We start from the raw sequence: 12644 nt of genomic DNA, 5'->3' as shown, positions 1-12644 counted from the left end.
TTTTGCCTTATTTGACACATACATACAGAACGCAAATGAAATGTTTTGTATTGCAAATGCTGACTTAAGTGCGTAATTTTGCTCTGGGTGAAGCTTTAAGGAGTCAGTGGAACATGGACTGTGTTGAAACGTGAGCAGACATCGCCATCTAGCGACGATTTAGTGACAAACTCAAGTGTCACTAAATGAATGGATAAAACACCCCATACGGATTGTAAGGCCTACAACCAAACACACCACCACCACCACTACTACTACTACTACTACTACTACTACTACTACTACTACTACTGCAAATAATGATATAATAATAACAATAATAATACTGATAATATTTACTGTGCGTAAGAGCCAATTTCTAAACGACACTGAATAATAAAAGGGCTTAAACTATCCAAACTTTCTTATCTATCGCTAATCTGAAACCTCTACTGCTAAAATACCTTATCTACCACTAATCTGAATCTTCTACTACTAAACTATCTTATCTCCTGCTACGCTGAGTCCTCTTATCTTATTTTTTATCGCTTTTGTGCGTTAAGGTCATCAGGGAACATCTATTCGCTTACAAACCGGTGGTGTCTGCAACCGGAAACTGCAGCAACACATGGAATAATAATACAACTAATGACAACTGACCATGTACTTGTAAATATACTGTTTGAGTCATCGTTAAAATGAGTAAACTGAGGAAAATGTAGGATTAATAAACGTATAAATACTGCGTAAAGCTCTGGCCTTTGTGACTGTAGCAGTGACAGGAAGGCGACCGTTCACAGCAAAAAAAATTGAACATTTATTCTTTAAATGTACTGAGATGAAGAATATTGTTTCGTCTACAACTATCATTGGTACTCAGTAAATATGTTTTGTCCATAAATCCGCTTAAAGTACAGATGGATTCTCGGTTCTCGCCACGTTCTTGTTAAAGACGCTAAAGAAAAATAAAATATAATGGAATTGTTGAGACGTTTACGGAGATGAAACATGATGTAGGCTACGATGTGATTGATTAAAAAATTAAATTAAATTAAATTAAATTAAATTAAATTAAATTAAATTAAATTAAGCCCCCACAATTTTGGGGGGACCAAATATAGATAATTTTATTTATTTAACAGTCAAACAGATCAATTTATTTTATCCCCACTTTCTATTTTTTGAAATATATTTCGGAAATTGATTTCCCCCTTTCGCTCTTATTTATATTTTGTACATTTTAGATCACGGATTTATCCGAAATACGAAACAAATGCCGAAAATTCTAAAAGCGCACTAATAATAATAATAATAATAATAATAATAATAATAATAATAATAATAATAATAATAATTCCCCCATCATTTTAGCGCAATACGAGGAAATAGTTTTGCTTATGAATATGAGATGAATGTGCGTTTTTGTTAAGTAAATACTTGTGAATTGAAGCTAGATTCTTATGAGGATTACTATATTGCATTTTAACGGAATGGTTTTGAGTCCTGCAAACGGTTCACTAGGCCTGTGTAAAAAAAAAAAAAAAAAAAAAAAAAAGTTAAACCAGGAAGTAATTTCCACACAGAAAAAAACTGATCCATCCTGCCATAGTTCTATTTTCCAAATTGTTAAAGCATTAACAAATACAGAGGACCAGAGAGCTTTCTTTTTGAGTCACTGTGTCTGTGTGTTCTTGTAACTGCAGCCGCAGCCAAAAGCCATCAATTCACTGCTTGGTTTGGCTTCATATGAAATATGATTCAATGTTACTGGCAGTCAAATGTCAGGCACGAAACCAAATCCCTCCTTCTGGAGTTACAGATCCTCCTGCTTTCCCACCTGTGCTGTAGTTTGTCCCATTTCTTTTCCTTTTTTTTTTTTCTTGTTTTGTATAATTCCAAAAACATAGTAAATCGTAAACATTAGACCTATAAGTGCAGTACAAATAATGCACCAAATGCCAATCCTGCTGTGTAAGTAGTAGCAGTGTGGTCTTTTCCATTTTAATGTTTCATGATTTATCAATAGGAGATGTTCTTTTTTTATTTTGTAAACATAATCTGACATTGGATTTTGTCTACACATAAACAAACCGTGCGTCGTGTCTCCTACAGTCCTCCTATGAGTACACAGAGCAGTCCTCCTAACGTTTAGCCTACTTATGACATGCCGCAGGGAAAGAAATGCGAGACAGTAGCCCCAGTCCGCCCGCACGGAATGCAGCGTAGCCATGTTCCCACGTCCTCTGACGTAAGCACGACAGGGCACGCACGAACGTCTTCCATAATATGGTCAAAGATGGGAGAAAAAAAGTCGACGTGTGACTGCTCAGGAACATCCTGGAGTCCAAACATCACGGGAGACGAATGGGAGCGGAAGTTTCTGCTATGACGTCATCAATCCCAGAGGCTATTGGCTGCGAGGAAGCAACGCAACACCTGATTGGCTCGACAAAAACCAAAACAAGCCTTCAAGTCCCGCCTCCAAAACCTAAAGAGCCGGCTCGAGGCGCATTGCTCCCCCTATCCGTGGCTCTTATTTAGCTGTCTGTGATGGGACAACCCACCAGCCGTGGCAGGAAGACACGGAAGCTGGGCCGGATCACTGTGCAAGTATTGAGTTATGCTGCCACACTCAGGCCAAACAGGGAATTGCATTTAATTTTACTGCACTGCAAAGGCTCAATAAACTTATTTAAAGCATAAAGCTATAGGTCTACGTGGAATTCTACGCATCGTTTTATATTTAGCAAATAGTAAGTGATGTAGGATGGGGATCATTTCATATAGGCCTCTGTAGGTGTGATTACAACTAACATCAACGTTTGTCATTTTCATCTTTGAATCACATTTTTTTTTTAATCTCAAAATTAAAAACGACATTAAAATACAGTTATTTAGCCTGGTTATTATTGTGTTTTATCTAAATGAATTCAACAAGCTTCGTTTATGCGCAGTTAATACAGATTGTACGCTCTAGTGTCATGGCACAAACGCAGTATTGTCGAATAAACACATGACAGCCAGGGTTCGTTGAGGTTGTCGGTTCAGTGCGTTGCTGTGATAGAGCACACATCCAGCCAACAGCCCTGTGCGTCTCGGGCCCTGACAGCAGACGCTGGTCTCGCGCAGACAGGGGCCAATACAATGCTCTTTACATTGACCTTCGGTGTCTCCATGCGTAACAGAGTCGAGGCCTGTAGCCTTCACTCAGCTCAACAATATAAGTCTGGTCAAGCCTGAAAGCAGAGTTTAGTGGATAATCTCGCAAATACCACAGCAGACATAAGCTTATCCAAGACCGTGACAGCGGTCAAATAGAAGCACTTGACCGAGATTATGTGAAAGCCTCCTCCATGTCCCAGTCGGCGCCTTATTCTCACACATGGTGTTTTCCTGTCCCCCTCGTACATCATCTCATTTGTTTTGAAATATAAATGCCTAAATATTTATTGTGCTCGGGGTGCATACGTTGGGTTTGTTTTAAACCACGTAATACACAGAGCTCGGGTTTGCTTCGGGTTATTTATTTTGTCATTACGCACAGGTTGATTTCCTTGGAATTCTACATTTTAACATTAGAGTCAAAACACAGTATTCAACATCTCTCTGACGGGACATTTTAGAGGCAATCTGACAGATTAGTGTTGCTAAATGACCCACATTTTTTACTTTTAAATTAATTTTTGCTTTAGTTGGACCGTAAGGGGTTATCCAAAACAAGGAGCTACTTCATATTGAAATAAATGTTGGAATGGCAATCAATTAAATTCGCTCTCTGACAAGACATTACAGTGTTTTGACCCATTAACATTTTAATAGAAAATATAATAAAATAAACTTAAACTTGAAGCTGATGCTGCCTATATAACACCAGTATATGTAGCAAATGTAGGTTAGAACAAAAAATAATACGAGGGGTTGACAATGTGATCGACTGAAAAACTAATTTCACTGGAAATTCAAGCTCAGAATCCTTCTAGATGAAGAATAAACAAAATAAATATTAGTGTTTGAATGAATATTAGTGTTATTAGTGTTTTTTAGTCTTGTATTTTTTTTGCCACTTCATAAGCTATATATATTATTTTCATGGGTATAGGATTGGACGGTTCTGTAGCGAATAGGAAATACGTGAAATAAACCACAGTTTATAGACACATTTAGATCAACTTTTAATCTTCAATTGTAGAACGCGTGTTCATAAAACCGAATTAAATGAATTTAGTGCATTTTTTCCTCATTTTGATGTCGACTGAATCTAAAAATATTTCATGTGGGCCTTTCTCTTTGCGACTCAGACTAGTTTCACATTTATTTTAAGGTAAATGCAAGAAAAACTGTTTTAACAAATTGATAAAATGCACTGCTATTTACATATTTGACATTCGAAATAGACTACACGGATTGGTTTGTTTAGATTTCTGCTTTGAGGAATTCCTTAAGGCCCTGCTATATTTGTTTAAAAAAAAAAAATCACGTCTGGCGATCACATATAAATATCAAATTATGTTAAATTATGTTACAGCGCAAAAAGGAACTTTTGCCAAAACATGAAAATGAACAAACAGATGTGAAACACATTTAAACAATGGAATGTGCACTATTTATCAGGCTTAATCCTAGGCTTTATTAAACAAATTCCAAATAGTTTTTACGCATTAGGACACAGTCTGATATAAAAGTGTAAATGCTTTTTCTCCTTCACTGAATATGTACTTTTTAAATCCCATAATCCCCGAGGATAATCTGGCGTCCTGTTTTGTTTTATTTCCTTTGTTTTATCCCTGGAGTTAATAATAATAATAAGTCTTTTCAGTTCTGTATGCTTTCGGTAACATTTCAGAAGTCTGTTTGGTCCTTTTGTCGTGCACCGCTCCTCATGTACTGCTTTGTTTCCAGGATCTTCTCTGCAGACTAGTCCAGTATTGTGCGTCTCCTCTGGTTTGTCAAGGCTACTCCCATTGACCGTGGAGTTGGTCAGTTTCCCCGCGTGGCCCCTGTGTGGTCCGCCTGGTCCGTCTGTCGTCGCCATCGCTGTCGGCCCACATTTCTGTCACCTGTGGATAAATCAACAGTTGTCCGTGGGGTAAGGTTCACGTTTACTGATATATTCGTGATTGGTCATTTGTATACAGCTAAGAGCGAAGTCTGGCTGTTTTTCTTTTCAGTCAAATAGTTTTATAATCCACCCCCCACAACCCTCCACCCCCACCTCCCCAACTCCAAGCTCATATCATTGTAGTCAGCAACATGATAACGGCTGAGCCAAGACTACGAGGACCATTCAAGTTCAAAAACTTTATCTCATAAATGTTGAATTATACTGAAAATACCTCAAATAAAATCACGGAGCTTTTATTTTATTTTATGATTATTTGATTAAGTCGTTTGCTTTTATCTGTATTCATTGTCATCTCTGTGTTTTGTCTTGTGCTCGCACTCAGGTCTGTGCGTAAAACAAAAAGTACATGTTATTTACTATCTCTGAAAGCACACAGACTACAGAAAATGACACATATATTTAATAGATCATTTATTTTTCTCTTTTTTGGTATAAAAGCCTGCCCCTTGTGTCATATTCGGCCTCCTCCTTACCCAACACTAAAGTGTCTTATTTTCAGATGAAGAATCTGGTCAATAGATGCAGGAAAGTGCAGGTGTGCTGCTCAGTTTTCTGCCATAAAATGACAAAACAACAAAACACAGCCTGTACTAAAGCTCTGGCTTTTTATTTCACCCATAGACTTACACTACAGGAGGCTGCTTTGCAAGACACTAAATGCGTCTATTTAGTCTGCTTTACAGCTTTTAGGTCTACCTGACGTGGCGTTAAACTATACTTTTTGTGCCCCCCCCCCAACACGTAATTGTTTACTTGTTGTCTAACAAGGTTTTATGGCGCACGGATTGGGCAATCTGTACGTCGCCTGACAAAACCAGCCCGTTTTAACACTCTGGAATGGAAAGTAACTCTTAAGTAAAAGTAAAATAAGCTTTGTTTAGTCATTGAAATGATTGTTTGAAGCAGCTGGTGGATTTATTTCAATGTATGTTTATCTGGATTCACAGGGAAAGCAGATCAGGACTTAGCTTTAGGATTTAAAGGCAATAGTGTCCAGTGTAAATACTTATCCACTGTCTGCGTTTACCGGTGACAAATAGTGGCTGTTAACGAGTGAAACTCACGATAACATCTGAAGATTTTTCCTTTTGCCCAAATATGATATAAAAACACATTATTTGCTAAAAGCAACACAAGGGTTTTTCTTTAAAACTGTCGATCAGCATATCCTTTACCATTAACACTATATAACTGTTTATTCCAAACAGCATAAGACATTTTAGAGTATAATATGAAGGTGAAGTTCACTTCACATGGTCATTTCTTACAGTTGCAGGCTTATATTATCGACCAAGCATGTAACCTAAAGCCAGCGTTAATGCAAAAGCAATTAGAGGAACTCCATCCGGGGCACGGTGGGCCCTTTGCTCTCTGTGAAGAACCCTCTCCCTCCCCCGAACTTGAAGTCGACCGTACAGACAAAGCTTTGGCTTTGAGAGGTTTTACACAGGCCAGACAGAAGTATTAATCACCAAAAGAGCAAAAGAAGAATGACCAGACCTACTTAACCTAATACAGAGCACATTTTTATATCAAACAGAATGTCATTTGTGTTGATTGAAACAATTTAATTAATGTTTTGTTTTTTTTAATTAAAAAATTTGCAAGTGAATTTGAGTCATCGGATTCCAGATAGTCTTATTTAATGTAGGTAACATTCTTACCTGAATTGTATAAAGACATGGCATGTATCTGTGTCGTTGAAAATCCTCAGCTGCTGACTTTGACTCCATGTAGGTGGCGACTTCCTATCACGCATGGCCAGTTTTGTGGTGTCTGTCTGGCCGAGGAGAAAAAAGCGCACCAGAATACTATGGCAGCTATAAAAACGCAAGTCTGTGCAGAGCTGGCTTTGGTTTTCCTGGGCATCCTGTGCTCAATTACAGCTTAAAAGCTTCAGCACAACTCGTAGAATTTGTCTGGATTGACTGAGAGGCGGAGCGTATGGTCACAAAGACAGTTGACTTGTTTGTGTCCCTGCAATTTAACCTAATCAAATGACTTGCAAGAAAGCAGAGTAGCTTAGGGAGAATATTTTTTTTTCTTGTTTTGATGCAGTCACAAAGGACCACTCGGTACTTGCACCGTCTTAGTGTATGTGATATTTTAAGGTTATGTTTCACATGTGCCATCAGACGCCCCTTGTATCCCCAAGTGTGTGTCGGGCTGTGGGGCCAGGCCAGCCGCAGCGGTCTTAATCCTAGCTCAGGTCTCTCATTCACAGCACATTAGAGTCAAGTTGCAGCCGCTTCAAAACAAGCTCCACGGTGGCCTCTGAACTGAGAGCCAGAGAATGTGCACGGTGACATGTTTATCAAATCAAACAGCAGAAATCCATGCGTTTCAAAACATACCGCATGTTGGTTTTCTCAATTTGTTTTATCTCCACTGCAAAGCTCCAATCCAAATAATCTGCATTTCATATCAGGACTTACATTTTATGCAGAGCTGTCGAAACAAGGCCGTGTCTGTATTTTCGAGTAACTATGAAATACGGCCGTGGGTAGTATAAAATCCTGATTAACTTTATCCAACAAGATAGAATACATTTCCACATTTCCCTTTTTTATGCGTATATTGGTTGAATATACGCAAATGTGCATTTATGTGCCACATTGGAATATAGGGGGAAAAAACAAAGACATGATAGAAATCTTTATTTATTAAACCATTAACGTGTTTTAGCAAATTTCTGGAAGCTGTCTTCTAACCAAACAGCGCTCATTTGGGTAAATATTTGAAGTAAAACGCGAAGAAAGAGCCGTGCGTAAAAATGGAGCGGCCTTGAATGCTAAGAGTTTTGGAGCTGTTAGTAGGGCCCATTAAATATTAATATGAAACAAAACAGTGCAGGGAAACAACTACACTTTAAAAAAGACCAGTTTATTATTCTACAGGTCCTCTAACATTTTGACTATTGAGGCTGTTTTAGCGATTATGGCTCACAGACTTCCCCAGATAGTTTTTACGCACGTTCCATAATGAGTATTCTGTGATTTCTGACAGTGAATCATCTGTTTTGTGGCTTAAACTAAATGCTACAATATAATATATATAAACTTAAAAATGTGAATTTCTGAAATATTAAAAATGTGCCTTTACTTATTTTGATGGTTTATAACATGTAAATGGTTCTAGATATCAATATAGTTCTTATTGATCACTGATAGGAAGTCATATATGGACTTTGATTGAATTAGTTGAAAAAGATTTCACTTTAAAATATATAAAAAGACTGGCTATTGTTTCGAGATTTCTTGTCTATATTATATTGTTATTGGCCAGAGGCTTAAAGTTAAATTTGGCTTCTAGTGACCATTCATTTTAAGCCAGTCTTGTTTTACTGGTTTTACTTGTTATACTGGTACTAAGACGATTGTAGCTTGTTGAAACATTAGCCGCTACTTTGAACATGACCCTGATAACCAAATGCCCACAGAGCCAAATGCTATGTTGTAAACCACCAAATGATGATGACTAAGACATTTCTAAAAGCAGACTTGCAGATAAACTGGGCTCACCTTCCTCCAGTTCAGGACTAATGTGTTACCAGTTCATATTAATGCTACATTTTTATTTGATGTTTTTGTCAGATAGGGTTAGTTTGCGTGTTGCATTTATTCCAGTGGATCAGATACATCAGTTAAAAACAACTGAGGCTGAACTGAAGTAAAAACATTTCATTCCAAAGCAGATTAAGAGTAAAATTACAAGTAAAACTCTAGGAACTTTATGCTGATATTTTGTCTCGTGCATCCTTTCCTTTTTTGACAACCCGCACCCAATCTCAGTTCTCTGTCCCTGGACTGTTTTGCATGTAAAGGAATTCATTTTAGGTCGACATGGCGATAAAGCACCAATGTCAAGCTTTAGGACACACAGCAGTCATGTCTTTTGCACTCTCACACACACTTCTCTTTCCTGCTCTCGCTCTCTCTCACTCTCACACTCACACACACACGCACGAAAGCAAGCACACACACACACACACACACATACACACACACATACACACGCCCTGAAAATCTGTCAATTTTTGCCGCGTGGTCACGTGACCTCCGCCTCCGTGGAGTGGATGGAGATGGCTCTCCACGTCAGCTTACGTCTCCAAATTTCTGCTTAGCGAACCTGCTTCAAAGAGGCAAGAGGCACGGCGCTTCAGAGCCATGTTCAGGGCGGTTATAGACGAATCAAAGCCCAACATAGAGTTATAGTAGAGGGTGAACTACGATGATGGATTTTGACGAAAGGGTCCCCGTCGGATCGAACATGTATTTACCCAGTTGCACTTATTACGTCTCGGCGGGGGCTGATTTCTCCGGTCTTCCCTCGTTTTTATCCCAGACCCCGTCCACCCGCCCCATGACATACTCCTACTCCTCTAACCTGCCGCAGGTCCAACCCGTCAGAGAGGTGACGTTCAGGGACTATGCAGCCATTGACGCGTCCGGTAAATGGCCGCACCGGGGGAACTTGCCCCAGTGTTACCCCAGCGCAGAGGACATGGTGCACCGGGACTGTCTGTCGGCGCAAACGGCTGTGGTAGGGGACATGTTCGGTAAAAACAGTCCAGCAGCCGCCGCCGCCGCTTATCACCACCACCACCACCACCACACAAGCGCCGGCTCCGCTGCCTCCAATTTCTACGGGAACGTGGGCAGGAATGGCGTGCTGCCACAAGCCTTCGACCAGTTTTACGAGACGGCGTACGGGAACGCGTCGGAGAGCTCCTCCGCGAACGGCTACTCAGGGGACAAAACGGCGAACAAGCAGCCCAGCTCCGCGCCGGAGGACGCAGCGTCGTGCCGTGACACCGAGGCGAAGGATCCGCGGGATGAGACGAGCAGCCCGGAGTTATCTTCCGGCAACAATGAGGAGAAATCCAGCAGCAGCAGTATGTATTAAAGTCAGCGCCTCGGTTATGAGAGAAAGTTTGCAATCTTGCGCGCTGCTGTTAAAAATTTTATATGCTGTTTTATAAGCATATAAGGTTTATAGAGGGCCTGTAGACCCCCCCACCCCCAACAAAACTTTGTTATAAACTGCAGGATCACGTGTTTGGAATTGAAATTGGCCGTGAAAGACATCAGGCCAGTCATTTTTCTATAACTCTACCTGACGTTTCCAAAAAGCACTCTTCCTATGAATGTGAATTTCCATCGTCCTGCGTTAATTCCATGTTTTATAAATGCGCTTGTTTCATGGTTTCTTAGCGTTAAAGGAGCACTTGCATGTAATGAGGGTGGTGCCTTAAGGTTTTGCACACACACAAGCTCTTGTGTTAAAGCTATCATGCACTGTTTTTCTACTTATGCGTTTTACTTTTATGTCTTTTATATGGACACTATTTTCATAGAAATTGTTTGATGCAGTGTTTTCTGGTCTTTGTTTAACCCTTGGTTGATTCCATTCGAATACAAACGCACTGTTTTCTTTAGCTTGAAAAGGTCAAAGCCCAAGTGTATTGTCCAGAGACTCAGCAGCGAATGGTTTGCTAATCTTTTCAGTGTAATATAATATCGCAGAGTATGACACTTGAAATGTACAAATGGGAAATATGTTATTAATGTTTTATGTGGAGGAAATCCGTTCATGCGTAATCTGGGTAACACCTACACCGTGTAAATCTTTTTATAACATAGTCATGGATCATTTGAAATGCTCATATTTTCTTTTAACCACTATACTTTGTGTTTTACCTCCAGGTGGACAGAGGACCCGCAAGAAAAGGTGCCCTTATTCTAAATACCAGATCAGAGAACTTGAAAGGGAATTCTTTTTCAGTGTGTATATTAACAAAGAGAAGCGCCTGCAACTGTCTCGGATGCTCAACCTCACCGACCGACAAGTGAAGATTTGGTTTCAGAATCGTCGCATGAAGGAGAAGAAACTGAACAGAGATAGATTACAATATTATACATCTAATCCTCTGCTTTAGGGTTCACCCCAGCTCCTCCAGTCCTGTGCTGTGGGGCTGACTGCGTTTACAGACTGATTCTCCGGCTGTGACTCTCCAGTGTACATTGTGTACCACAGTGGCCGAGACAGTGCAACAACATTGCTCAGTGGTTAATTTCAAGTTCGAGGACATCAGTATCCTGTGATCTGAATCAACTGAAGAGTGAGCATGAATTAAGACAGTTTGTGGACTTAAATTTCGCTCTTCAAACTGTTTGGAAAATGTAGAAATGGATTTTGTCCTCGCCAAGACTGTGCTTGCGGAGGCCTGTGTTAATATTATTGTGATTCACAGACGCCTTGTTTTATTTTGTTTTCACGCGGACAGAATCAGCAGTCATTAAGTGACTGAACCAGTGTATTTTGTAATCAAAAGATTATTCTCATTTTTCTGTTTGAAAATCGGAAAAGTGATTAAAAATGTGGTGAATTTAAGATGATGGAAAATATGTGACAAAACTAAATCTATACGAACTTTGGTGTGACCAAATAATGAGTCCGAAAGGATGAGAATGTAACGTGTTTCTGTTGTGTGTGCTTATTTATTTTGTAGCCACTCGTTTCTCTCCTTTGATGCCACGGCTAACCAAGTCGAAGTCCATGATTACAGACAGGCCAATGGAATTCCATGTTCAGTCTGAGTTGACCTCAAAAGGAGTTTTGCGTGTAATACCCAATTCATGTTGTCGTTTTGATTTTTTTAAAAAGACTATCACAAGAATATTGATAATGCAGGCCAAACCAGAGAGATAAGCTTGTCCACTGGATCCGTGTGGAGTTGCACTGAGGTACATGCCCAATATATTCTCACAGGTATATGCAACGGGCCTCTTCGGTCTCATATTGATATGCATAAGAAAATATTTTTTTCATGACTCATGATCCTTTGGTACTTGCAGTCTGAACAATAGAAAAGCTACATTTTCAACCATGCTGCCAGGGCAAGGCTGGTCAGGGTCATCGCATTGAATCAATTGCTTGGTATGCCCAAATTATTGTGTATTATACTATATTTCCAAATAAAACACATGAAAAAGATAATTGAAAAAATCCATTTGTGCCTGGTTATTGTTTTATTTTACGATATGTTTGTCTTTTAAACATAGAAATAGATGTGCGCACATGTGACGCTCTTTACGCACGCAGGAAAAACACACAAAAGTCAGTCTTAGAGCAGAACTTTAACAATTAGGTGCCAGGATATTTAGTAAACAAGGAGAAAAAAAAAGATTAAACAGCAGCAGACTTTCAGAGCACACGTGAAAATTATGAACTGTCCAGCGTATTGTACGCACGGACTCACAAATTCAGGTTAAATTAAATGCACATGTTGTATTTATTTTTAATCGAATAGGGCAGTAAAATTTAACCAATAAAGTTGTCAAATATGATAATAAATGTTTTTAAACTTGAACAGATATAATATAAATTGATTTAATTTAACAAAAAACAAAGAACTTCTCGTCCTCATGCTGTCTTTTCGTGTTGTTTAAAGTATTTCTGAAAAATGTTCCACAGTATTCTGAGCCATATAAGCGGCTTTACAACTCTGTATTCCATGTACAGAGACTCTTTGTCATTGAGC

At 39.2% G+C, this 12644-nt stretch overlaps 1 protein-coding gene across 1 annotated transcript; it reads left to right on the top strand.

Moving 5' to 3' along the window:
- Positions 1-9191: 9191 nt before the first annotated feature.
- On the top strand, positions 9192-11858 carry hoxa11a (homeobox A11a). The gene is made up of 2 exons (XM_030147599.1): positions 9192-9995; positions 10807-11858. Exons 1-2 carry the CDS (start codon positions 9332-9334, stop codon positions 11037-11039), a joined length of 897 nt encoding a protein of 298 aa, XP_030003459.1. The 5' UTR covers positions 9192-9331; the 3' UTR covers positions 11040-11858.
- The last annotated feature ends 786 nt before the right edge of the window (positions 11859-12644 follow it).

Source organism: Sphaeramia orbicularis, chromosome 11, assembly GCF_902148855.1.
Source record: "Sphaeramia orbicularis chromosome 11, fSphaOr1.1, whole genome shotgun sequence".
NCBI lineage: Eukaryota > Metazoa > Chordata > Actinopteri > Kurtiformes > Apogonidae > Sphaeramia > Sphaeramia orbicularis.
This window is presented reverse-complemented; position numbering and strand designations above follow the sequence as displayed.

Excerpts from the sequence above, each read along its gene's own strand:
- hoxa11a (XM_030147599.1), top strand. The coding sequence starts at position 9,332 with ATGATGGATTTTGACGAAAGGGTCCCCGTCGGATCGAACATGTATTTA. Across the intron at positions 9,996-10,806 it reads GGAGAAATCCAGCAGCAGCA|GTGGACAGAGGACCCGCAAG; the intron begins GTATGTATTAAA and ends TTTTACCTCCAG.